Source organism: Falco peregrinus, chromosome 11, assembly GCF_023634155.1.
Source record: "Falco peregrinus isolate bFalPer1 chromosome 11, bFalPer1.pri, whole genome shotgun sequence".
NCBI lineage: Eukaryota > Metazoa > Chordata > Aves > Falconiformes > Falconidae > Falco > Falco peregrinus.
Genome location: NC_073731.1, coordinates 21,820,673 through 21,847,306, shown reverse-complemented (window position 1 = coordinate 21,847,306; position 26,634 = coordinate 21,820,673). Strand labels below are relative to the sequence as shown.

The window sequence follows — 26,634 nt, the reverse complement described above, 5'->3', positions numbered from 1 at the left end:
CATTGAGGATAAAGGCATGCTCCAGAGCTGTCTGCGTTAGAGTGGGAAGAGTTGGCACAACTTTTTTTGGAAGGCGCTACACAAACAGTCTGATCCCACCGGGACTTGAGTTTTCAGTTCTTGCCTCCTGAGGATTTTCGCACAGTTGTGTCCTCCGGTCTCAAATCCCCAAAGCAGGTTCATAGGTGTCCATGTCTTCTTTCCTCCTACTGATCTCTGCTGAAGGGGATGTATCTGGTAAAGTTAGTATTTTTTGCACAGCACATCCCATAAAGTTTCAGTGGTATAATTAGATTATGCACCGTATGGAGAAATAGATTCCTTATATGCTCTGTATTTGTATTAAAAGAAACTACAGCATTATCATTTCCACCCCCCCCCCCCCTCCCCATTTTTTTCTTCTTAATTCCCTTCCAGATCAGCTCAAATGCCCTCCCTGATTTCAGCAGACTCTGGAACAAACTCAAACAGAATATAGACAAAGTCTTGGTCCTGTTAAGTTCAATGGCAAAATTCCTGTTGTACAGAGTTTTGGACTGTACAAAATTAACTTTTAGATGAAAGAACAAACAGTTCAAAACCTTGTGGGACTAATGAAAATCTGTCAATTGCTGACAGATTTGCATCAATGTAAGTGAAAATAACGCATATTTGGGTAAGACAGAGGCAAACCCCCTTCAAACATGGTGTGAAAGCAGTAATGTCTCTAGTACTAGAGCAACTTTCAACACATGATGAAAATCAAAGCTTAAAAAAGTGTTACCTCTCTAAAGGTAGCATTATGAACTGTATCAGCTTTTGAGATGTGGTCATTTTAAAAGCCAGCAACCTTGATAATGTCCTTTGGAGATTATTGTTTGTTAATAGTGTACATTAGGAATCAAGCAATCATACAGAGTGCAATTAAGCGCATAATCACAGATATTTTTGACATCTGTCTGCTTATAGGCTCCATGACATTTTTTTGCATCTCCCCTCCTGCAGCCTAGTGTCTTCAATTAATTTATCATGACCATCTGTGTTGTAATTTTTCCTGCTCAGCTTGCCTTTCTACATCTGTTTTTTGGCTGAATATTTCATGACACTTCATAATTTTCACTTACAGCACTAAAAATACAGAGCTAATACTTGCTCAGTTAAGTTCCTCGGTTAAGATAATCAGCAACTAAACAGACCACTACACTTCTGTTAAATGACACTTTATAATGGTGAACAGAAAGGCAAGAAGGAAGCAACAACATTTTGAAAACTGCGTACCTCTGAAGCACACAGGTAAAACCATCAGTGGTTCTGCCAGCTACCACAGTGCATGCTCTGAATCCTCAGCTTACAGGGTGTTTCAGAGGGAAGGGGATATGTCATGGCCGGAAGGTTATTTGGTTGTTGTGCTCTGGGTAGTCTCCATGAGTATAAGTGTTTTTGAGGGCCATGGCTAACTACACTCACTGCTTCAGGGTTAAGGATGCTCTAAAGTACACAAGGAGTGGTGTAGATCCAGGCTCTCTTTGCTAATTACAGTGTATCAGAAGGAACAAGCAGCTAAAGCTGACTGCACTGAGTGGGCAATGCATGCCACGAAGAAGAAACATTTGTAGGTTTTTACTTCCTAATGCCATTGAAATTAGGGGCATAGTGCTCCTAGAGTAGGTAACTCATTCCACCTCCCTAGAGTAGGTAACTCATTCCACCTCCCTACAGTGAATCAAACTTTTTCTATTGCTTTCCTAGAGTCCTTTGAAATGTTTAGCTTGGGAGCTCACACACAATAAATGTTTGGCCGTGATACAAATCTTTTACCTGCAGTCACTGCTTCTGCCTGATTTTCTTTCCTTAAATTTCTTCCTTTACTCAATACTAATTTTAATCAATCTTTTCCCACTCCTGGCACTGTAGCATCCTGTCATTCTGTTTTCTATGGCTTCAGGATCTCTAGGTTTTTGTAAACCATAGCAACCATCATCTCCTAAAAGAGGGAAGGAGAGCAAAAACCACTTTCAGAGCCTGCTGAGATACAGTAACAGGTCTGTCACTCAGGAGCTTGTATAAGGTGACAGGAGAAAAGCTGTTCACTTTAGCAAGAGCTATCCTTGCAATAACGTTATGGTATGTTTATCCAAGACAAAAGTTTTTGATGAAGTACAACCTTCTCTGTAACAGCCCTATCTAAGAAGTTTTCCTGAGGAAGACCATACCATGTTCTTCATCCAGCTGTGCCCTGGAACACAATATCCAAGTATCTACCTCTTTTACTGACCCAGGACAGTATTTTCTGAGTTTAATTTTTTAACCTTCTGGATCAGTGGTCCCTGATGGTGTACCTCTTGGGTGAGGTCACACCCTGCAGCGGCTGAGGTGGCAAATCCAAGCGTTTAAGCCTTGCTGGGCAGAGCCACATGGCCATGCCCCAGCAACAGCATGTGAAGGGAGAAAGGGGCAGCCCCACGGTGAGGGGGGAGAGAAAGAGATATTCACTAGAAAAGTCACAGTCACGTTGCCAGTTTTTCTCAAATGAGCCTCAGCTACGAAAAGGCTGGGGACTGCTACCAAAGACTGAATGAACTTTCTCTTTTTTGCTCATAGTGCGCTTCTGTGTGGGTGGGCTGACTGGATGTGAAGTAAACAGCAGGAAGATCTTCCCAGTGAATGAAAAACTGCTTTGCTGAGGGAAAACAAGCACTACAAAAATATGACAAATAGCTCTGAAAGTGGCACTTTTCAAAAGCAAGGGTTTAAGCCTATGAAAAAGGCAATGTTCCCTCTGTGAGCCCCATTATATTCATTGACACGTTTCACCAATTTGGCCAAAAAACCAGCAGGGCAAATATAACCCTATCACATTATATTTCATTTTTCTCAGTGATTAATTGAGATTATTTGCTTGTGGTTGGACCCATGCAGAAGACAGTGGCAGCATGATTGCTACCGATTGAAGAAGTCCATCTTTAGTGCCAGTGTCAGAAGTCTACGGCTTTGATACCGAAATACGCAGCTAACATCACAAGGGCTGCAGCTGTGGTGTTAGTAATGTCCTCAGGTGAGTCAGGGCAGCACCTGGTAAATCATGAAAAATAGCTGTCCCAAATGGACAGCACTACAAATTACAATATGATGAAACTTGATTGTTATGGCATGTCTTGAAAAAGGTATCACTGAATAAATCTTTGCTCCATCTATCTTACCAGAGTGCTGCTACTAAGCAACTGATGATTTGAGTGCTGACTGATCAGGTAAGTCATATCAGTACAACAGTATAAGAATCCTTGGTTTCAACTACTAAATAAGGTTATAGGAAAGACAAATAATTTTCCCCCTGTGAGGCTTATATATCTGCAAAGAAATGCTCCTGAAGATATTCCCCAGTCATCGGTGTTTCTAATTTGTGGCAGGAATTCCCCAGGAATTCACTGCATTGAAAATACAACAACTCATTTACCTGGTACCTAAGTATTTTCAAGATGGGGTTTGTTCTGCATTAGTCAGAGTTGATGACTTTTGAAATAAGTTTTAATGGATGAAAATATAAAGGTCTTTAGCCATGTAAGATGACTTTTAATTAAAACTCAACATCCCACGTTAAGTAGAGCACTCCCAGAATGTTAGAAACCTCTGCAAACTGAGTAGTATGCTGGGCTGGAGTTGAAGCTCAGGACAGAAACATAATCCCCCACAAATAATTAGAGCAGAAAATGCTTCTAATCTCTTTGTTAGTCTGGTTGTGTTATTTGATCTAATAATAAACTAGATATTAAAAAACCCCAGCTTCCTCATACATTTTAATTTAGACTGCACTGGGCATCTTTTAACCTGTAATTTTTTAGCTGGTCTGATTTATGCATGTACTGTACAGACATACACAGTCTGAAACACCACTGTCCTCTGGCTGTATGAGTACCGCATCAATACTAAGGTGTCAGAATTTGGGCGTAATTTATGAAAGCTTTCCAGCAGGGACATATGAAACCTTACAATGCTTAGGTTTCACATGTCCCTGAGGGGTGTCACCAGGGACACCCATGGTGTGCTTTCCTTAACCACCGCCGCAGCTCTGCAGCCCTCTGGCACGGCTCGGGCTGCCCTTGGGTTTGGTGGTGGTTTGGCTCCTGGCACTGGGGATGTGCCTGTGCCTTTTTGCACTGCAGGAAGAGACAGGGCAAGGAGCTGTGGGCTCGCAGAATCGCTCCCGCCGCATGTGGCTGGGACCACAACCCGTGGCATGGGGGCTTGGTGGGGTGCAGGGCTGCCCCCTCACTGCCCATGGCATTGCCCTCTCTCCGGCGGCCTGCGGTCCTTTGCATCTCACTGACCCCTTACTAAATACCACTCTGCTCACCGACCCCTTGCTAAATTACAATCATTTCTCAGGGCTTCTAAAATCCACACACATCCCTCGCAGCTCCCAGTGCCCGGACCCCTTCTCACAATGCGCTTATTGCCCAGGTGAAGCGCTATCCTCTGACCCTGCCTGTCCTTCACCCTCTCAATAGCACAGCTCTCCCTCCTCCGCCTCCTCTTCACCTCCCCCGTGTCCTTCCAGCTCCTATGCCGACCCCTCGTCCTCCTTCATCTCTCCAAACCCAGTGAAACCTGCGTGGCTTCTGTGACTGACCCCCCTGGACAGCTGTAGCTGTAACTCAAGGCCCTGGCGAGAAACAAATTCAATAGGTCCGTTATGTATCAGTGCAAATTTCATCTAGAGAGGTAAGTCCCTGCGGGGGGTGGCCGGGGCCGGGGCCGGGCGGACACCCCGGCGGAGCGCACCGCCTCTGGGCCGAGCCCGTTTAGCGTAGTCGCTATGGCAACGGCGGCTGCCGGCGGGCGGGGGAGCGGCGGGCGGGGGAGCGGCGGGTGCGCCCCCGCCCGCCAGAAGCCGGCGGCAGCGGGCGGCCAGCGGCGGCTCCGCTCAACTTGGGCGAAGGGGCGGTGTTGGGGCGGTGCTGCCCCGGCGCGGCGCGGCCGCTCGCCTCAGCGTCGGCGGCGGGACGGGAGCGGGTGACCGCGGTAAGGAGGAGGTGACGCTGCCGGCGGCGGGCGGGGTGCTGCGGCCGTGGGGCGCCCGGCGGGACGGCGGCGGTGCCGAGCGGCGGGGACCGCCGCGTTCCCCGGCCCTTTGCCGCCAAGAGCGCGGGGCGGGGGTTTCCCGGTTTGCGCCTTTGCCGCCGGTGCGGCCGGTTACCGCTGCCCGGCCCGAGGGGCTCCTGCGAGGGAGCGGCGGGCGGGCCGTGAGGCGAGGGGCCGGGGGTGAAACAGCGGCCCTGCCGTAACCACTTTAGAAAGTCCGAATTCTGTGAATTACGTTGATTTCTTCAAAGTGCCGGCTCAGCCGCAGATGACAAAACCCCACAAAAGTTCTCGGGTTTTGGAGGGATTTTCAAACAGGTGCCGAAGTGGAGCGGTGCCAGGCGTTCGGCGGGCAGCTGCCTTGCAGAGGTGCCGGGGCGAGCCCTGCGGGCTCCAGAGCACCGCGGTAAGCCCAGCTGGTACTCCTCGTCACCGGGGCTAATCCGTGCCCCGATGCGCGCTGGAGCTCGCAGCGCCGGTCGGGAAGGCTTGACTTCAAGCCACGTCCTCGTCCTGGTCCCCTCTTCGCTCGCCCTGGGTCCGCGGCCACCAGAGGTGAGGCGGGACGGGTGGGCAGGGGGGGACCGGGTGCCCCGGCAGCGCTCCCGGGCTGAGCTCGGGCACGGCCGCCCACACGGAGAAGCGCTGGGTGACCGCTTCCGTAAGGAACAGGCAGCCGAGCAGGAAAGCCAGGTTTATGCTGCTTTATGCGTATGCCACTCTCGTTTAAGATCTCTCCAATTAGACACCTGCCCTACTAAGTGTCTTCGGTGTGGACGTCCAATGTTTAGTAACCCCAGAGTGGTACCACTAAGGTCGGTCAGATGGCTTTGGAGTTACGGCAGTGTGAGAATAGACTGTGCTGTACATCTCTTAATGCTAATGCATTAATTAAAATCTCTCTCAAGACACCGCTCTTCACTGCTTATATGGCTGCTCTCTGTGGATGGGCCGTAGGTGGGTCGTACAGCTATTACAGGAAGAAAAGCACGAGCTTTCCCAGAGCTTGGCTGGTTGTTCCCTATGCTGTATGTGATCTCTACAAAGAGAGGCTTAAGTTTTTGAACTGTAAACTTAGTGTTCTTTTTCTGGGTGCTAGTTTTAAGACAATGTGTATTTTTAAGTAACTCCTGTCACAAGGACTGAATTTCAGCACCGCTGCTCGTATTCTGCAGTACAGGGAAAACTCCCACATAGGCTAACAGTTCTGCAGTGAACTGAGACAGAGTGAGACTTGGGGTTCTCCATTCTGATTCTTTCTGATAGATACTGTAACCAAGGTTCAGTACTGAACAGAGTTGTATAGGTGTCTGTTAAAATGCATTCTCACCTTATGATGCAATGAGTTACTCCTGCTTTCACAGAAGAATCAGTCCTCAGTCTGGATGGAGAATGCACATCTCACCCACCCGTTTTTACAGCACTTAGTCTGGTCTAAGCCAAAGTATATAAGTAAAACCCCCCAAACTTCAGTGAGCCTGACAACAGGTGAAATGTGCTTTTGGGTCTGAGTTTCAAGCTCTTACTTCGTATAATTCTATAGATATAAGTATCTTCAGTGATATTAGAAACTCCAGTTTGTGTTGTTACTGCTCCTCTAGTAACATTGTGTAGTTAAAATGACAGAACAGAGAAGGATGAGCTGGGGATCTCTCCCGAGTTTTAATTTTGAAAGCCTTTTGTGCTGGAGCCTTCCATCAGATGCTGTTGCTGCTTTATTACAACAATACTTTTTTTGTGGTTTGAGTAGTATTAATAACAGGAAAGCTACGTGTCTGTGTTACCTTCTGAACTCTTATTTACATGGCTGAGTGAATAGTGGAGAATGCTTTAGGTCCCTCTGTCCTGCCTGGAAATCTGGCTTTGTAGTCTGCAGAGATCAAAGTCATATATAGAATTGAAGGTGTGTTTGATCCACCACAGCAAGATCTGAGCAAAATATAGGAGTTTTAATAACAACTTAGGCAAAGACAGCAAATCAGTGTGGTTTAACTTCCTGGCTTCGTTAGGTTTAGGTAGCAGTCCAGTGTAAGTTGTATATGATAGGGTGTTTTTATGGTTGCTATTAGAAAATATTGTTTAAAGCATGAGTGGGAATTTGGCATGAAAATAGTCCTGTTTCTCGGCAGATGGAACTCATTTGCTCTGATAAGTAGACAAACTGTAAAATGCTACTCTGCTTCATAAGCAGATTTGAGTCACACCCAGCCTTTTGCTTCTGCAGATAACACAAAAATTATCTTTTGTAGAAAGCCCTAGCCATTAGTAGAACTCTAGGCTATTGGGCCCTTCCTTCACGTTTTCTTTAAGATCTGTAGGCTGGATTTTTAATCTGGAGTTAATCAACACAGCACTTTTATTTATTTCAGCGAAGCAAATACCTTTTATATTAGTGCAGCTCTACTGTAGACCATGAAGCTGTACCAGTTAGAGCAGCTACCTTTTCTCTTTGTGTTTTGGCTAGTGGTTGAAAAGTACTTTTCTTATTCATAGCTGAGCTTGAGCCCAGTTCACACTGAATTTTTGTTTCTTTACACCTTTTGCAATCAAAAGGCAGATGTAAAATGCATCAGATGGATGTGTTTTCTAAAAGATTGAAGCTCTAAGAATGTATTACAAACTACACAAATGCTGGGGAGGTGAGAGCAGTATTTTTTGTGTATTCTCAGTTTAAAGAGTTTCATTACAACAAATCTTTTGAGGGCTACTAGCTGTAGAAAATGTGACAACACAACAGACGAAGGTTGTGGTATACAGTGGGTATTTTCAGAAGGCCACTCATGCTTTCCTTTGGTAGAAATGGTACCACTTTTGTTTCTCTTATCTTGCAGCACCTTGTGATATGCTTTGACTGTCTGTCCTTCTGTTATGCTACCTAGTGGTGATTTTTACAGTCGTGTGCATTCATAAATGGCTTAAGTGACTTGTAACTCTCTGTGGCAATTATACCAGACAAAGAGGCAGCCCATTTCTATAATGCTGAGTCTGCTGTAGAAAAAATAACGCAGAAATTGGACTGTATGCCAAACAGCAGCATGGTTCTCACAGATTTTTGAGAGCACTTGTCATTCGGAAGCAGACCTGGGCAGCAGCGGGAGCCGTCAGCCTGCGGCAGGCTGGTGGGAGACTATGAGCACTGCCCTGCTAGGGGCAGACAGGCATTAGCTGGCATGCAAGGACCTGCTGGGTGCCACAGTGTCCTGTCACGTTTAGCTCACTTTCAGACACTACTGTGAGGCTCTTTTTGCTGTCCTTGAACACCTGCAGCCATGAAGACTTGGCAATAAATAATGTTTCATTTGAAGTGTTGGCTTGATCCCCTGTACTCCTGTTACTCAAAATGCCTTGCTACTGGTAACAGGGTCATGTCGCTGGGTGTATTTTAACTACTGTGAATTTTTTTTTGTCCAGTGATAGCTAGCTTGTGTCCATCACAACAAGAGAATTGGTACGCTCATAAAGCAAAACACAGGTTCTCTGCTGCGGTCTATAAGCAGACCCTTGAGTGTCCCCAGGAGTTGTGTCTCTGAGAAATGCTGCTGTATTTAATGCCATGATATTTGCATTGCCTTCAAGTTTCTTGATTGAAAAGCTCTATCTACTGCTTTTTCAGCATTAATTGCCTCATAGCAACTTAGGGAGATAGATACAGGTTCTCAGGCTCAGGTTATAATAATTTCCACTGAGATTATGATCACGTAGCAAGCAGCTGTAAACACCGTAGCCTTCCATGTCACTAAACAAGAAGGGAGATTCCAGACAGATAGGAAGCAGGGTTCTTTGGGCCCTTGTAAGGTAAAAGACTCTGTATGGAGAGGATAATGGTAACTAACTGCAAAAAAAGCAGTAGAGAACAGGGATTCTTTTACAAAGCTATGATGGGCTATATAAATAAAATTGAGAAGGTGTTGGCAGCAGTGTCTTAATTAAAACTTGCTAAGATTCTTTGCTTGGAACAAAATTACAATATCTCTGTCACAGAAGAAATAGAATTTGGGGTTCATCTACGATGCTGTCGCTACTTAATGTACTTCACATAGGTATAGCTAGCAGCATAGCCATGACCACAAATTCTGCCTGAGAAGCTGGTTAAATGTCGCATCGGTTAGCGCATACAGAATTCAGAGACGGGTGTAGCCAAACCAGCTTTAATCTACATGTGAGTTGCAGTCCAGGGAGATACTGGATATCCTTTGCTATCTGAAGGAAACTGGACCTTTCTGGATAATGTCATCCAAACTTTACTAATGAAGAAAATAATTAGAAAAAAAGTTTAACATGCTCTGCAGTTTCACATCATCTGTTTTCCCCATGACTGCATGTCTTAAAGTACAATTATGAGCACAGTTTGGGGATGGAGCTTGTCCCACTTTTAGAAATAATCTTCCTTGTTTGCTACCCTCTGATCTGGCATGTGTGGAAAAAGGTTGAGTGCATATCTTGCATGAACAAATTCTGTGTCTCTGCTCTCTGACTGTGGCACTAAGGAACTACCACTCAAAAAAAGGGAGGGAAGACACTTACCAGCTCCTCAGCCCAGTTTGTCAGTATGCTTTGCCTGGATGATTGGGTTTCCTGGGACTCTTATCTATAGCCAGCTGAGTGACAGCATTTCCTTTGACATCACAGGACTTTGGATTAGGCTTCTAGTTGTCCAGCCCCTTAAGACCTCTCTCCTTCATCTCTGACACAACTACCATATCCCTAGGACTGCTGAGAGTCACCAAGGATTGTCAGTAGTACTGCTGGACTAACACACTGTGAAGACAAAGGCAAATCACAGGAGACTTATAAACTGAGGACATACCTTTAGAGAGAGTCCAGCTGTATTCTCTCTTCCCCCCTCAAATGCATATTTCCTACCCTGTGCCTACTCCTTTCCTGTCCTAGAGGAAGCTAGTTGGAAGTTGGAAGCTAGGAACCAGAAAAAGGATCAATGGAAGGGTATTTTTTTTTTCACAGAAGTTCATATTTTACAAGGCAAATGGGTCTGGCTGATTGACTCGCCAGAAAGCAGCGCTGCTGTAACAAGTCTTAGCAAGTGGTGATCTAGCCTGCAAGTGACTGAAGGAGACTGATGTCTGTCAGGTTATATGAACAGTCTCCAGTTGGCCAAAGAACAGCCAGAGAGCCAGCTACGGAAGCATACCCCCTTCGTTAGTAAAAAAGTTAGGAAAGGCTGAAATCCTAGTTTAGTAAGATGAAAAAAACAAATAAGGCATGTGAATGTTGGTATTTCTGATTATTCTTTGGTGCATTCACTGGACCAAGAGGAGGAAGTCACATGGGGAAATGTGGGAGAAGGTAAAAAGATGGAAGATGAGGTGAAATTGTACAGAACATGTCATGAGCAGAGAACAGAGAAAGCTGTAAAGTAGGTGAGGATTAAAATGCAGGAATTGCTGACAATGTAGAGAACAAAAATGAGATTTGGAAAGAGGTAAAAAGCTTCTTTAGAACTAAAGCAAACAAGAAACCTTTACATGAAAAATTCTCGGGGGAGCTTACTAGTAATCACTAAAAATTGAAGAAACCCCTCAGAGGCTGTGTGAGAGAGAAAAAGTGAGACATTCCAGACTTTTAACACGGCTAAGGTAAATGTACGCTTAAAACTCTGTGAGGTGGTTAGTCAGACTTGCAGTCAATAGTGTGAGGGGAAGGTTTGTCTTCTAGACAAAGACCTAGGGTTGATGAAGCAAAAGGCTTGAAACCCAGATCTGTTTCTGGAGTAGAACTTATGTAAACCTCTCTGAAGTTTTGCTTGGATAACACCAGAGTTGTTCATCAACTGGATTATGTCAGCTCCCAGGATAGCCTCTTACAGGGAATCAGAAAATGGACTAACTGTACAACACAAAGATCTGTATTCAGATGGGGCAATGTCTCTTTCTTTTAATAATTTTAACATGAATGTTTGCAAGGTATAAATTTGTCCTTTTCCCCAATAAGAATCTCGGGCTGAAACTTTTGCCTTCCTTTAGTTGCCCACATCCTGCCGACAGTCCTTTGAGTCTTTCCAAATAGGAGAGTCATTTTGAGTCATTTAATGATTAGCCTGCATGTGAACTTTAAATTAAAAACAGCAGCTACAATTAATGGAGCCCACAGTATCTTCTGCAGGCTGCAAAGACCAGTAGTGGGAAGAGTGGTGGCTTGTCGAGCCTGCTAAATAGAGATGGCCAGTTTCCAGCTCTCAAAAGAAGGAGATGATGGATGAGGGATGGGAAAGGAAACAATCTCGTACAAACAAGACTCCCTTAGGAACAGTGAGCACAAGCTGCCTGGGATTTTCCTTCATTTGAGAACAGGCCATTTCAGCTGCAGGTGAGGTGCTTTCCTTACTTTATATTCTTCTCATTTGGAAGCAGATTTTTCAAGTAATGTGTGGGAGACAAGTGGAAGTCCCGTTCAGAGTCGGTGGCATTCATGTTCCTGTATCAAATGCAAGTCTGCCTGTTATCAGTGCTTTACAAAAGCTCTGGCACAGTGCAAAGCTCAGGATCAGCAGGCTTTGCTCAGACAAGGTATCCAAAATTAGTTCTCTAACTCACCGTCCTCTGCAATACTAGTGCTAGGTAAAACGGTTCTCCTCATGCAGAACTACTCGCTTTGAGGGAGACGTGCGTGATAAAAACATTAAGGCAGTAAGAACAGCCCAGGACTATGTGAAAGCCAGGGCAGGTCAAATTAGAGCTCAGGTCTCCTTGCTCTCTTTCCCAGTTCTGACCACTAAATTCCCCTCTTGCTCCTCTTCTAATGAAGCAGCTGGTGAGCTAGGGATAGCTGGAAGGACATTTCTCAGGTTCACAGTTATGCTGCTTTATACTGATTTACACCTAATGCCACTAAAGTCAGCACAGTTAAACCAACGTGAGACCAGGTCATAGCTAGAATAAGCGCAAAGTAAGCTGACCCTTTGCTGGTAAAATACAGAAGGACATGCTCACCTTCATCAGACGATGGTGCAAATGGAAATAATACTAACTTAATTGGTCAGGTACCTGTAAAATTTATGAAAAATTGCTGTCATCACATAAGCTGCAAAGAAACAGGAGACTTTAAAATAATTTACAACAGCTTGTGGTCTGTCATGCTGCTCAATTCTGCTAGCAGGGCTTACCTATGCGATACATAAGGGGTGAGAAGACCAAGGAAAAGGTCTTTAAGTCTTAAGGATCTTAATTTTTAATAATGTGTAATGGTGAGTAGAGGCCACCATGTAGCAAGATCCAGGTACATGTTAGGATGGTGGAATTATGGAGTTGAGGTTGTCGGCACATCAATTCCAACCTGAGTTCATTCATGTGTCTTGTGCAAGTCGGCCAGCGGCAGGCAGCCAGAGTGCTGTGTGGTGGTTTGCGCTGTTAGCTGGAGTCACCCTGGCGATGAAAGCAAATGAAGGGACCTGCTGCTCCTCCTCCTCCAGAGCACAGAAATGAGACAGGAGCAGGATTACTTCCAGCGGCTGCTGACTATGGCTGCTATCATAAGGATGATCATAGCTGATACTCCAGGGCGAAAATAGTCACTACAGCTCTCTCTTGCGTGTAAGCACTGTAAAGTAGCAGAGGTGTTAGTGTTTATACAGTCTCAGAAGAGTACCTGTGGCCTTCCACACCTAGGTAGCTAGATCTGTGTGTCCTGTGGAAGTTTTCAGCCCTTTTGTGTCTTCCTTCTGAAGAAACTGGTGTTGCTTGTTGGGAGAGGTAGAATATAGGAAACTGTCCTTTGATGCAGTTTGGCAAACTTCCTGATTCTAGAAAAGCCTAAGCATTAGACCCTGAAATAATTTCAAACTTGGGACACTGAAGACTAGCCAGGTTTTTGGTGCATTCTCCTTTAATGGTGTGATATATTTACATAATATAAACATTTCTGAAAGAGAACAAGGCTACATTACAGCAACAGATAAAGGCATGAAAGCAACTGGAGTATCTTTCTCGTCTGGTGCAGATGGTGATGGTTTTCCAGGCACCGAAGGCACAATCCAATTGACCATTGCTCTTCTAGGGAGTCTGGGAGCTCATGGCTCCCAGCTCTAGTGGGAGTACGGGGTAGTTATGAGCTTCTGGTGATTTGCATGGTCACTTAAGGCTCTAGGCCCCAATATGGCAGCTTAAATCAAAAGCATATTTTTCTCCCTTTTATGTCTCTCTGCATGTCTGTGTCTCAATAGTGAAGATCTGCTCAGGTCCTGTGGAATCAGGCACTTTATTCCATTGCCCTTATGTTAACTTTTGATGCCGTGTCCTGATTGGGTCGTTGCCAGGAGTAGCCTTTTGGTAATCCCAGCTGCAACCATTATTTGTGCCACCTCTTCTCCCTGGGGGGTAACTGAAGGGAGCAACAAGGCACGTAAGTGTGCTGTGTGAAGAAACAGATGCTGTTTTGCTCCTGTTCAGGTCCCTAGTGCCTGCTTTGAATGCCATTGTATTTAAATACAAATACAATAGGCAATAACTGTTCCATGCATTGTCTCTTGAAGTGACTATGTGAAGGTATTGGCTGGGTGGGGAGCTCATTCAGTCTTTTGCAGAGCTGATTGGTGCAGTTTATTCTGCTTTCTAAGTGCTGGATAACTCCCCAGCAGCAGAAACCTTTCACTGAGAAGTAATACATTTAAACCTTGGTGCGCCGCCACTTCCCTCTCAGCCCAGCCCCAGTTCCCTTGGTGCTAGTGGTAGCTACTAAGGTGTGGTCTTCCAGCATAGCTAATAGTTGGACTTCAGCTTGTAGAAGGTAGCATAGCCTTTCCTGCATGCAGCAACACATTTGCTAAATAGTTAAAGCTCTGCCTGGCCTTCTAGTAAATGCAGCTGTTACTCCTGCCAGTACCTATGAAAGTACAGGTGAACTCTACCACTTACCTTACAGCAGCTGCAAACTTACCCACGTGTATCAGGTTTGCGTGGCAAGGGAGCTACAGGGGTGGCTTCTGTGAGAAGCTGCTAGAAGCTTCCTCTGTGTCTGATAGAGCCAATGCCAGCCAGCTCCATGATGTACCCACTGCTGGCCAAGGCCAAGACAGTCAGTGATGGTGGTAGTGCCTCTGGGATAACATATTTAAGAAGGGAGAAAAAAACTACCTGTGCAACACCAGCAGCAATCAGAAGAGAGGAGTGAGACTATGCGAGAGCAACCGCTCTGCAGCCCCCCAGGTCGGTGCAGGACGGGGGGCAGGAGGGGCTCCAGGCACCGGCGCAGAGATGCCCCGGCAGCCCGCGGTGGAGCCCACGGTGGGGCAGGCTGTGCCCTCAGCCCATGGAGGTCAGCGGGAGCAGATCCCCACCTGCAGCCGGGGAGGACCCCACGCCAGGGCAGGGGGTGCCCAAAGGAGGCTGTGACCCTGTGGGAAGCCCACGCTGGAGCAGGCTCCTGGCAGGACCCATGGCCCCATGGAGAGAGGAGCCCAGGCTGGAGCAGGGTTGCTGGCAGGGCTTGTGACCCTGCAGGGACCCACGCTGGAGCGGTCTGCTCCTGAAGGACGGCACCCCGCGGGAGGGACCCACGTGGGGCAGTTTGTGAAGAACCGTGGCCCCTGGGAAGGACCCATGTAGGAGAAGTTCATGGAGGACTGTCTCCTGGGGGAGGGACCCCAGGCTGGAGCAGGGGCAGAGTGTGAGGACCCTCCCCCTGAGGAGGAAGGTGCAGCAGAGACAGCGTGTGATGAACTGACTGCAGCCCCTGTTCTCTGTCCCCCTGTGCCACTGAAGAGGAGGAGGCAGAGAATTTGGGAGTAAAGTTGAGCCTGGGAAGAAGGGAGAGGTGGGGAGAAGGTGTTTTTAAGATTCAGTTTTATTTCTCATTATCCTACTCTGATTTGATTAGAAATAAACTAATTTCCCCAAGTTGAGTCTGTTTTGCCTGTGACAGTAATTGCAGAGTGATCTCCCTGTCTTTGTCTCAACCCATGAGCCTGTTTTCTCTCCCCTGTCCAGCTGAGGAGGGGAGTGACAGAGCAGCTTTGGTGGGCACCTGGTGTCCAGCCAGGGTCAACCCACCACACCAGGTCACCTATCTTGCCCTCCTCCATAAGGATCTCCTGCTGGCTGGAATCTTGAGGTTTTGCATGTAGAGTTGCTGCAAGGTTGTGCCCTCCCATGAGGGGTCAGACCAGTAAACCCTAGCCCCAGCTTTTCTGTGTGGGCAGAATGCTTCGCCAGCCTAATCTGAAGGGAGAGAGGTATCCTTATAACTTGACTTCAGATGTAAGAATTGTGACTGTCGTTTTAACTACGCGGTGACTAGAACTTCAAGGGAAACTCTGCCTCTTCACCCTTTGTCTTGTCCTCTGCACAAGCTGGCTGCTATGGGTGAGCTTTCTCAAGGTGCTCAGCACCAATTAGTTCTAAGTGGCTAATCCAGTAGCACTTTTAGCTGAATAACAGACTTGAGGGGTGTGCGGGGGAGAATGTTCTTGGTTGAGGTGTGTTGATGATGACACTGTTCTTCTTCTCTCCCTCCCTCCCCTCAACCCACTCCCAATGAAGACACACAGAGCACTATGTCACTGGCATCCTGGTTCAGGTGGAATGAGCCCACAAGCCGCATTTCCCAGAGGAGCCCCACAGAAATGGTGGTTGAGACACTAATGATGGAGCTGAGCTGGCAGACCAAGCAGGCAGAGAAGCAGCAGCGAGAGCGGGAGAACGAGTATCGCAAGATCAAGACTGGGGTGGACTACGGCTGGCTGGTCAGCTATCCAAAGCAGAGCTATGATATCAGCCCGGGAGAACGGCTGCAGCTGGAGGATATGTGTACCAAAATACATCCTTCCTATTGTGGGCCTGTCATACTCAGGTACAGTAAAAGATGTGATGATACAGACCTTTCCTTTCCCCCTCTCCACTTCATGATATGTGAGGAGCAAGAGAGTTGTTAGGGCCAACAGAACCTTGGCATCCTTTATCATAAGCCATGCTGGGACAGCATCTTTGCAAAATAAGGGAAATCTCATGTTTCAAGTCAGTCTAACATGGTATAGGGTCCTCCAAATAGTTACTAAATGCCATTTCCCTCTGAGACTGGCTTGAGTGCTTTATGCGCCTGAGCAGCCAGAAGCTTTATCTTGCATGATGAACTGTTTCAGTATTGTGATGGTTTTTGCTTCAGTCTTTAGAATCTTAGAATAATTGAGGTTTAAAGGGACCTCTGGAGGTATGTGCTTCAACCTCCTACTTGGAGTAGGGCCACCTTGAAAGTTAGATCAGGTTGCTCAGGGTCTTGTCCTGTCCGTATCTCTGAGAGTGGAGACTCCACAGCTTCCGAACAACCTGCTATGGTTTTTATCCACTCTCACTGGAGCCTTCCTTCCTTGATTTAAGCTGTTCTGCAGGTCTACTGAGGCACTTGTCCCCAGTGTCCAGACTAGCCAAAAAGTGCTATTGTGTTTTTCAGCCTGTGAGCTAGGTATTCTGAGAGAAAGGGGGGATTGCATGCTTCTCCCTGCCCTGCCCTCCTTCCACACCCTTGGTATGGAGTAGGATGCAGATGGGGCACACAGCTGGCTTGAACAGCTAGGTGGTGCTTCTGCCTTATGCAGTGTAGACGTAGACACAGCGTCTTGGACTTGCTGTTACACCTTTGAAGTGCTAGACATATGCTTGCTGCTTGCCAGCTGAGTAACCTTCTGCGAAAATGCCTTCAGAAATAGATCTGAGCCTGCTATAGCATTCAAACTGGAAGGGAGGGAGGTGACTTGTCCTTTTGGGAGGGCTGTTCTAAGTTAAACCCTGTCACTTAGCTCAAGTGCAAGTGAGGAGTAGTGACCCTGAAGTTCAACTTTGCTTTAGCTAAATTGTGAAATGGGCCTTTATAATCCACTTCCCCTGTTCCAACGTGTTCTTCAGTGGGGATTAGAAAGAAGACAGTAGCGGCAGGCCATGGCCATACGCGTTGGGGTGCTCAGCATCTTGCAGTCACTCACTGGATATGCTGGCACCTGTTTTCCAGATACAGTACAGCTCCTGAACTACAACTGTAAGAGGGCTGGAAACAACTGGTCCTCTGTCTTACAGTAGGAGTGCCCAGGAAAGGGTGCCAAAGCTACCTCTCTAGCCCTCATCTTCCCCAGGGCTGAACATTGGAAACAAACTGGACAGGGCATTGGCTTTTGCAAAGGTTGCCATGGTGGCAGAATCAGAGATTTGGGATCGTTCAGTGGCCAAGTTTTCTCCAGTGAAAGTTTGCTCGGAAGAGCACCAGCCTTGTATTAGTATAACTCCAAGCTATGCTGTAAACAAACCACTCCAAACCCCTTGGTTCAGAGTTATTTTCAGCATCCCCAGGGCCACTGAGCAAGGTCTGTCTGGCAAGCAGGTTCTTTCCATGAGAGCAGGCTTCAGTTGCTGGAGTTGGAACGCCCCAGGGTCCATCATCTCCTTCAGAAAAGAGTATTAAACTGAGCCGTATACAGCTTGCTGCTGCTCTGGTTTGGTTTTGGTTTTGTTTTTTTAAACTGAGACATACCATGCAAGGTGAGTGATTGCAGTGCAACTTGTAGTGGTTGTTCAGTGTTGTTCAGGATTCAGCATTGCGCTGACAGTAGATACTCAACAACATGGCTGGGCACTTGTGTGGGCATAATTGAGAAAGGATAAAACTGTCCTCTTAAAAATCCTCTTATAAATTGCTACTATAGGCTATCATAAATTGTATTACAGTATGATTCAAGAAGTGGCATGTTTTTGTTTGTTCCATACTATGGAGTTTGCACGGTTAGCAGAGCCACATTAAAAAAATGAGGCTTGCATAATCTTTGTTGGTTCAATTCCATGATTGAAAAGGGAATGTCATAGCCACAAAAAATGGCAGAACTGGGTAGGTCAGAGGTCTGTTTGATCTGATGTGCAATCTGCATGTGAGAGTGACCAGCAGCATCAGGGTAAGGAAAAGAGAAAAAGAACAAGGCAAGTAAATGCAACAGTACAGACAATTACATTATCTTGTATATAGCCTCCAACTTACTGTGCCTTGTAACTTGGAGACTTCTGGAACCAGAAGTGGTCCTTCTGTCCATAATTGCACCATGTGGCTTTTTCTTTCAGTAGTTTGTTTAGATTGTAGGGTTTTGCTTTTCTTTTGTGAACAGATGTAAACTTGCAGCATTTGTGGCACCCTGTGGCAGAGTTCCACGTCTGAACTAGAACTATGCTGTACAAAACTATTTTGCTTGTCTGAAACTGGTATGTACTAGTTTTATTTGATAATCACCTCATCTTGTGTTGGAAATATGAACAGTTGACACCTCTTCTAGTTTTTAAGCGAGAGCCCTGTGGTCCAGAAATCTCCATTGCTGAGATGGAAACAATGAAAAAGAGTGGGGCTTTCCATGCTAGGAGCTGAACACGTATGTGAGAAAGGAGTAGTATGCAATCTAACTAGAAGACAGCCAAATTTGGATAAATTCTCCTCTCAGAAAGTGAGATAACATGGAGATTTTAATAACTTCCCCAAAATTGCACAAGGTAAGTATAATAGGAATTTAACTGAAATCTTTACATTTCCAGTGAAGTACTTTAATCATAAGATCATTTCACTGCTGATGTTTCCTCTTGAATACTCTGTGACTTTTTAATATGTACCAACTTTTAGCAAAATCTTCACAAAACCCTCACAAAAACCTACGAGCTTGCATTTGGAAGTTCAAGTGCAGAGCATGTACCTTACTGAAGCTGTTGGTTCTGTCTGAAATATTAAGCTTGATCCTTCCCCTTCCATCTTTAGACATTTGAAGAGCTGAAGTCCTTTTTGACATACTTGACAAGCATGTAATACTTAAAATAACACAAGCAGCATACATCTTGCAAGACTGTGGAGTTTGTTTTGTTTGTGTTATGCAAGGTCTCCTTTGTGAGATTCTGCGCTCAGAATCAAAGCCAGAACAAAACATTTTTGTATGAGTTGTCAGAGACATCACTTTATTCTCCAAAGACCTACGTGATTATTCAGATTGTCCTTTTCAGTGGCTACGGTCACATCTACTGAGAGGCACGGTTTCTATAAATTTGTTTCTGTAGATGTGGAGGAGGCTGGAAGGAACACTTCTTACATGGGAGGGTTTTTTTCAGATTCAGCTTGCCTGTTTGAATGTCGGGTCAATAGAAACTTTTCTTTGAGTCTTTTGAAATTCTGGAAGGATTCAAGTACACTGCAAATATCATCAGGTCTTTGGAGGCTCCGATTCACCTCATACAAATAAAGCTATTGCATTCAAGTGCAACTTAGCTTTAGGTTATGGGATTGGACATCACCGACTGTATTTAAAATTAAAACCTGGAGCCATTTGAAGGAAGTGACAGTGATTTTGGTGAGGCCTTTAGTACCTAACTGCCTGGTTAAACTGAACAAGTAACCTAGTAGCTTGTCAACACAGAATGCTAGATTTTTGCCATCTTTAATCAGAGCTAGTTATGGTCTGTTTCATTGCTTTCAGTTTCAGCAAAACTGAAACAGTGGGTTTCTGTTCTTCTCTGCCCAGAAAGAAACAAAAAACCCTAATATGGAAATGTAAACCTGCATTTTGGTGCTCTGAGATGTATTAATACCACAGGCTAAGGACTGTAATTTTCTAAGGATGGTATATAGCTGGAGTGGACTTCCTAGTACGCTTGAATGTAAGACAAATGACTAAAATCAGAAATGGATTTATTTACAATTAGGAGCTTAAGTTTGAGGTGATGTGACCCCAAGTGTTGCAGTTTGTGTGAATGCCATAGTCCTTTGGGAGTCAAGTAGCCTTCTCTAGCAAAGCTGTTCATAGCTTTACAATATAACCAGAATTCCTGCTCAAAATACAGATTCAGGAGTCAGCAGCTAATCATTAGCACTAAGCACCCCACGTTTTCTTTGAATGACTAAATCTACTTAGAGTTCCCAGTTCAGACAGGCACCCAGGGATACACTGAACTATAAGCATATTGTTTAAGTCCATGGACTTCATTGGATTTAACAGGTCTTTAAAGTTCAGACTGTACTTGGGAAACCTACTGAACTGGGGACCTACAGAATAACATAGGCAGGTGACAGTACTTTAAAACAAAACAGTGCCAGTATGAGCCAAGCACAGCCAGATGCTTAAAATCTAATGGCCCTATAAGGAAACAGAAGGGTCACAATTTAAGGAACATATTTGTTTGAACTGTGGTTAAAACGCAGCCTGGACTGGGGAATGTGCTCATCCCTGTGTGTGCATATACATGCTCCCCAGGCTTCTGTGCTGGTTCAAGGTGAGTTTTATTGACAGTCACATCTTTAGACTGCATGACTTGCATAATATATTACAGGTTAGCTACCAGTAGTATCATAACTTGTTTCACAAATAAGATAGGTATACTTTTCTGGTGAGTAAGGAAACCCTATTGAGGGATTTCAAGATACGGTTGTGCAGTTGCCTAGTTTGAAAGTATTCCATGCAAAAGTGCAAGGGCATTAACCTGTGCTAGAAGATAGGTGAGCCTTGTGCAATTTTGTGTGCTTAATTCCAGTGAGCAGCTTTGTGTGGAGTTGGATTCTCAGGATACAAGCTCATATTCCTTGATTCCAGTGGTTTTACTGTTTTTGTATGTTGTCTGTTTTGTGCAGAAAGCAGACTGCTGGATCATGCAGCACATCAACTGGCTTTCATTGATAATTAGGGAAGATAGCTTCAATTATACGTAGGTGGCTGCAGCAAACATCATCTGTTTTCTGACACACAGACTGATTTAGCTAGACCACAGCCCTGATAACCTGTCCATCCTTTCTGCTGAGAAATATTTGTGGCATGCACACTTTTTGGACTTCATACGTTTGTCCCTTACACAAATGTGCCGGCACCGAAGTTAGGTGGGCATAAACGGGTAAAGTTAGTTCTACTGAGGGAGAGGAAATGGCCCCCTTTCCCTTCTCTGTCTGAATGAGAGTGGCTTTTCTTTGGGTGACTGGCAGGTAGGCTGTTGGATTGCTTTCTCTTTGTTTCTTAGACCTGCTGAAATCCATATTAAGTAGTTTTTGTGCTGGTCCTGGTAAGTCAGAGATAAATCTTAACAGCAAAGGCAGAGTTCACAAAACAATCCTTGCTGCCCTAGCTAAGAGTGCAAACAGGCAGATAGCTATCGAAGTGGAAAGTTACACTGATTTTAGAAAACTATTTCAGCTAGATTGGATGGGAGGGATATTAGCAGCACAGGCCATTAGCATGTGAGCTCTGTCCTCGGGGTGTAAATCTGCCATCATACCAACCATTTTCCCTCTTGTTCCCAGAGCCAGTTACTGGTCCAGTAATAGCCTGACACATGCTGCTACGGGCTCTGGAGCCACAAACCAGCAGTATGACATACGCAGCCTCTAAAACTGGAGACAGTGATGAGGCCTTTTGGGTGCACAATTGCCAATACAAAAGAGGATGTACTGATATACATATTTATATAAATATATATATATAAAATATATATAAAATGACAGCACCTGTCTTTAAAATACACATGGAGCTCAAATAACAGAATGACGCCTTCAGTTCACCTCTGCAATAAAAGTCATTTGAAGGTGCTTTAATAATAATAATGGTGTTGCAAAGACTTAGGTTTTGATGGACGACTCTGTCTATGCTTCTGGCTAGGATAAAGGGAAAAGTGTATTTATTGTGAAAACTGTATTTTTGGTTCTTCGATAATGCAACTGAAGTGCTGCCTCAGAAGGCAGAAAGAATGTTTGCAAATGTACAGCAAAATCTCTGTTACTGCTGTTACGTGCTGACCCTTAGTAAGACCTAGTCTCTTGCTCTTCTAGGCTCTGCACAGTTCAGTTTAGCATCATTGTGTAAGTACTTACGTAGCAGTGTGAACTACAGTGGCTCAGAGGCTTTTTGCACCCAAATGTTCAAAGTTTAGAAGTTTTTTGGTGCAGGGGGTGGGGGAGGGAAATTAGGAAGCAACTGAAATTGTCAAGGAACATCTTGATGACTTTGGTAGGTTTTGTGTCAAACTCCTCTAACTTGACCCTGAAAGGGACTGGTGCTTCTGCTGGTACCGAGTTCCTTCAGCAGGCAACACTGGTGCCTCCACAGCTGTACACATAGCTGCCAACACCTGCTGTGAGAGAAGCACACTGATGTACCTGGGATACAGCATGATGTTAAGATGTATCTCCAATACCAGGCCTCCACAGTAAGAGTCAAAAGGCATAAATGTACAAAGAGTCTTTTTGTTTCATCTCTGGTTTTCCTTCTGTCCTGATTATCTTAGGTACCCATTGGTACGCCATTAAGCAGCGCAGTTCCATAGTATGTTAAACTCCTTGTTACGTCCCTAGGGCTTACCAAAAAAACCCCACAAGAGGCAAGATCTTCCTCTAACAGTTTCTGCTGTATTAAGCTTATTTAAATGCAGTCCTACAGTTTTCCATCCTTGTTTGGTTCTGCTGGAGAGAAAATATCACAATGCTTACAGACCTTACACACTTTAGCTTCTGTTAAGTTAGCTCTGTGTCTGCTTGTAGGTAGAATTTTTATATTAAGAACTGAATACTTATTAGAGGAGTAGCTGTATTAGCATCTGTTTAAATGCATACTACTACGGAACAATAAGAGTATCAGTGACCAGGCTGTGGATCCCAGGCTGGGGACCAAATCACCCAACAAGGTGTCAGGACTGGTATGTTCTCTTTTTGGCTCAGCGACTTCAAGAAAACTATCCTGCTCTGCATCTCATCTTCCTCACCTGCAAAATAAACAAGGTAATTCTTCACTTCCCTGGTATTAAGCTAGCTTAATAAACATAAAAAAAAATAAAATTTTGAGCTTTTTGTTGAGAAGGCACTGGAGTAATTTGTAGTTGTCTAATTAGCTACAGCATTGTGCTGCCAATCAAGGTGTTACCAGCTAAGCCAATCTTAAGAGAAATCCCTAGGAAGATGAAATACCACTTCACTAACATTTAAATATTGAGCGACTACCAAATATCTAACAGAGTTCTACATGTTTTTTGTTTGTCTAGTGGCCATTGGTGCCATAGATGCTCTGGGGAAGGAGAATCCGAAACAGGGGAAGTCTAGTGGGACTTTCCCTGGTTTATCCACAGCTTCTGGTAAGCAGCAGTTCAGGGAGTACTTGAACAAGGATTTGCATTTGGACAATCATGTTTAATCAGCAGTGATGAGGACATTTTCCACAAACTTGTCTAATCATTTTGTTTCCTAAGCTGTAGGTAGCACGGAGTTCTGATATAATAGGTGGTGTGTGAAAAGAGCACTTCCTTCCGTTTCAAACTTGCCACCTTCTAGCTTTGTTTGGTGCTCCCTATAATTTCTTGTGCTTCTGAGAAATAGTGATTCACTGCTTCCTTACATTCTCAGGCTTGCTTGGGATTTTTAAAGAGAGACCTTTGAGACTTTAATGGCCCCTCCCTGTTGTTGTTCCCTTCCGTCCAGAGAGTCCCGTTTTGCAGGAGAGTGCAAGTTCCAAGCCTAGCACAGTGACTTGGCAGCAATCTGTAATTTGTTGTTTTTAATCAAAGCTGTGCCTTGACTCTGCTTTCAGATTCCGGCAACTCGTTACTGAATATGAACCAGAAGTGCAGGAAGTATCCCGGCTCTTCCGCTCCGTCCTGCAGGAAGCTGCTGAGAAGATCAAAGAGGAGGAAGAGGCCAAGAAGCTTGCCAGGCAATGGAACACAAAGAACAAAACCAGCCTCTCCTTAACAACGTTTAAATCTCGGTCCAGGATTTCCCCATTCATCAGTGACATCAAGACCATCTCTGAAGATGTGGAACGGGGTACCCAGGCCACCAGGAGGGTCTGGAGCATGCCAGAATTTCGGAGCACCAAGGATTACTGACTCTATACTGAATAAGGTTTTTAGACAGCAATCTTTCAAAACCCCAGTTAACCCTTTTTTAGCTCTACTGTTTCTTCCTCGTTCCAGCTCTCTCTTCCTACCTGTCTCTCTTGGAAGCTGCATCCATAGTAGCTGCTGCTGATGCCCGCAGTGTGTGACACAATTTATTACCAAACGTGCTAGCCTTTCCTTTAATTTACTAGCTATTCAGTAACCTTAAGGGCAAGGCTTGCTTACTATCTCATTTTTATGATTGCTTTCTTGTGGAAAATGAATTAGTTTTGCAATGTCTGTCTTCTCCTCCACCCTCTCCCCACCCCAGCCTGGATGTAGTTATCTATAAAAGCTTTTGGCCCAAGCTAGTGAGAGCTGCTGGCTGGTTCAATCTTGCTGAAAGCAAGACAGACACTTACATGAGTAAGGCTTGCAGGATCAGGCCTGTGAATTAAAGTTAGTATCTGATTTGGAACTGAACTTTCTTTTCTGGCTAATAAACTTCCTTAGTGCTACAAGAAACTTCATAGGTAACCTCAGCACTGCTCTTGATCAGCTTTTTGCTGACAATTCACAATTTGACCCAAGTAGAAACAGACCCAAGCTTTTTGGGATGAAAGACCAATATTATTCCACAGCAACCAGTTTATGCATGCTCAGGTTTCTTGGGTGTTTTCTCTCTTGTGCAGGCAGAACTCCCTGAACCTTGCACCTTCAGAGTAGATAGAAATGTAACAACCTGCTGTACAGATATACAGGTGGATACATCAGTGCTGTGTCAAATGCTGTTCTTGGTCCTCAGTGTTCTGTGTTGCTGAGGTAAGTGCTCTACCCCACATCCCAGTAATAAGTTAGCGGACTGAAATTAATGTCTACGGCTAAGCCTGAAAGAGTAGTATAGTATCAATGTACAGAGAAGGGTGAAGAGAATAAACGTTCATCTGCAGGGCTCCTTGTTGCTGCAGTTGTTGAGACCATTTTGCCAACCTGCTGCTGTGAGTAGCTGAAGAGCTCCGGCAGATGTAGGCTTGTTCTCCGTCTTCTGTCGTGAGTGCTCAGAAGAGAGCATTCCCATATCACAGGCCAGTGAGTCGATACTATTACAAATGAATCCTTAGTGCAAACTGAGTGGCTTGTAGGCCAGCACGGTTCTGCTGAGACCTTGAAGAAACCGGAAAATGCTGCTAAGGAAAAGCTACCAGGGCCCTAACTCAGCAGCTGGAGGGAGAGCTCTTACCAACAAAGCAAAGAGAATGGCACACTCTGAAAATCATGGGTCCTGCAGAGAAGCCAAGGGCTAGGATGCCTTGGGGTGGCCAACAGGAGACGTGGAAGGAGGAGAGGGATTTCCCTGTATGACTGGCTTTTGGGGAATCATCCCAGCGAGGGTACAGCCTCCTGTAGGACCTTGTAGCTTTGTTGTTCTTTTGTCCGTTTCAGAGACTATTCCGTGGGGATCTCTGCAGCAGCATGTGGGTACTACAGCCAAGATAAAAGCCTTTGAAGCTGTGCCAACTCTGGGAAGAATTCCAGTACATGAAATCTATCCTAGAGTAGAAACGTGCAGTTTTTTTCGGAGATGGGGGAGGGCAGCATGAAACAGAGATCAAAATGAAACCCTTAAGAGCTCTTTAAGACTCTGGGATTCTGGCTCTTCCTCTATCCCCTCTGGGCTAAGATTGAAGACAAGGCTTTCTGACTAGCACCGGGCTCTAGCTTCCAGTCACTTGGTAAACACAGCTGACAGGAACCCTCCTAGGGACAGAAAGCAGAAGCTCACTTCTAATCAAAAGCTCAGGGCTTCCAAATACAGCATCCAGTTTGGGACAGGCTATTTCAACTCTAGGTCAATGAGGGAGAGTTTAAAGCCTTCTGACAATCAGCTTGGTGTTTTTCAGCTGTATGTCCTTGTGAAGTAATGTGATTGTGTATGTGAAGTAAAAGCAAAGGCTTGGCATACTTAGCATAGCCCTAGATGTCTAGAAGATGTGGGATCTCTAGCAAGGGATCACCACAATTTGCAGAAAATTCTTGTTTGGAATAAAGTTAACTATATTTTTTTTTAATATATATTTGCAAGCCACTGTATGGTACTGAAGGCTGAGATGAATTCATGAAATTCAAGCTACAGCTCTGTAGTCATTTTATTTGCGCTCACGTTCTATTTGACACCTTCAGTATTGACTGTATCGATGCAATATTTGATGGACTGCTGGGAGAGACAGGACACACTGACATAAAGGTCTTTGTTACAGTACAGTGTCTGTAGTGTGCTCACTTTTTCTCAAGGAGAATCAAGACTAATTAACTTCCCTACACCAATGTACAAAGCCAAGGAAGTCACCTGAAGGGTGTTCACACTATCACAGCAGCCTATGGTCATACTCTGTCCTTCATTAACAACCTCCAGCTAGCAGATACCATTCTCATTTAACAGCCAGCAAAGGGAAACAAATCTAACCTTTGGTCAAAGCCATGTATGTTAGGGAGGCCAGGCTGGGGCGGTGCCTGTGACAGCTGTTTTGGGTCAACTTACCTATCATTTCTATTTCCATAATAAAAGGTAATCCAAACTTTTAAGTAGTATCATTCTCCCTGTACCTCTTCTGCAAGTTACACTGGACTGTGTATCTGATGAAAAAGTGATACTCTGATACCAAGCTAAGGTTTCTATTCTTACTACATACCATCTAGTACTCTTAAAGGTATAAAAGTAGTACCATGTTTGCCTATAGCCAGCTGCTTGGAGACTTTGCATTGTGTGTGCACC

The 26,634-nt window shown here is 45.0% G+C and overlaps 1 protein-coding gene across 3 annotated transcripts; it reads left to right on the top strand.

Moving 5' to 3' along the window:
* Window positions 1-4,840: 4,840 nt before the first annotated feature.
* Window positions 4,841-26,444, top strand: RD3 (RD3 regulator of GUCY2D). 3 transcript variants are annotated; one of them, XM_055816120.1, is made up of 4 exons: window positions 4,841-4,998; window positions 15,549-15,858; window positions 23,573-23,886; window positions 24,554-26,444. In XM_055816120.1, exons 2-3 carry the CDS (start codon window positions 15,563-15,565, stop codon window positions 23,868-23,870), a joined length of 594 nt encoding a protein of 197 aa, XP_055672095.1. In that variant the 5' UTR covers window positions 4,841-4,998; window positions 15,549-15,562; the 3' UTR covers window positions 23,871-23,886; window positions 24,554-26,444. The 3 variants fall into 3 exon arrangements, with proteins under 3 accessions (XP_055672095.1, XP_055672093.1, XP_027644385.1); XM_055816118.1 differs by having other exon boundaries at window positions 23,573-26,444; XM_027788584.2 differs by lacking the exon at window positions 4,841-4,998 and adding an exon at window positions 5,106-5,613 and having other exon boundaries at window positions 23,573-26,444.
* The last annotated feature ends 190 nt before the right edge of the window (window positions 26,445-26,634 follow it).

Excerpts from the sequence above, each read along its gene's own strand:
- RD3 (XM_055816120.1), top strand. The coding sequence starts at position 15,563 with ATGTCACTGGCATCCTGGTTCAGGTGGAATGAGCCCACAAGCCGCATT. Across the intron at positions 15,859-23,572 it reads TGTGGGCCTGTCATACTCAG|ATTCCGGCAACTCGTTACTG; the intron begins GTACAGTAAAAG and ends CTCTGCTTTCAG.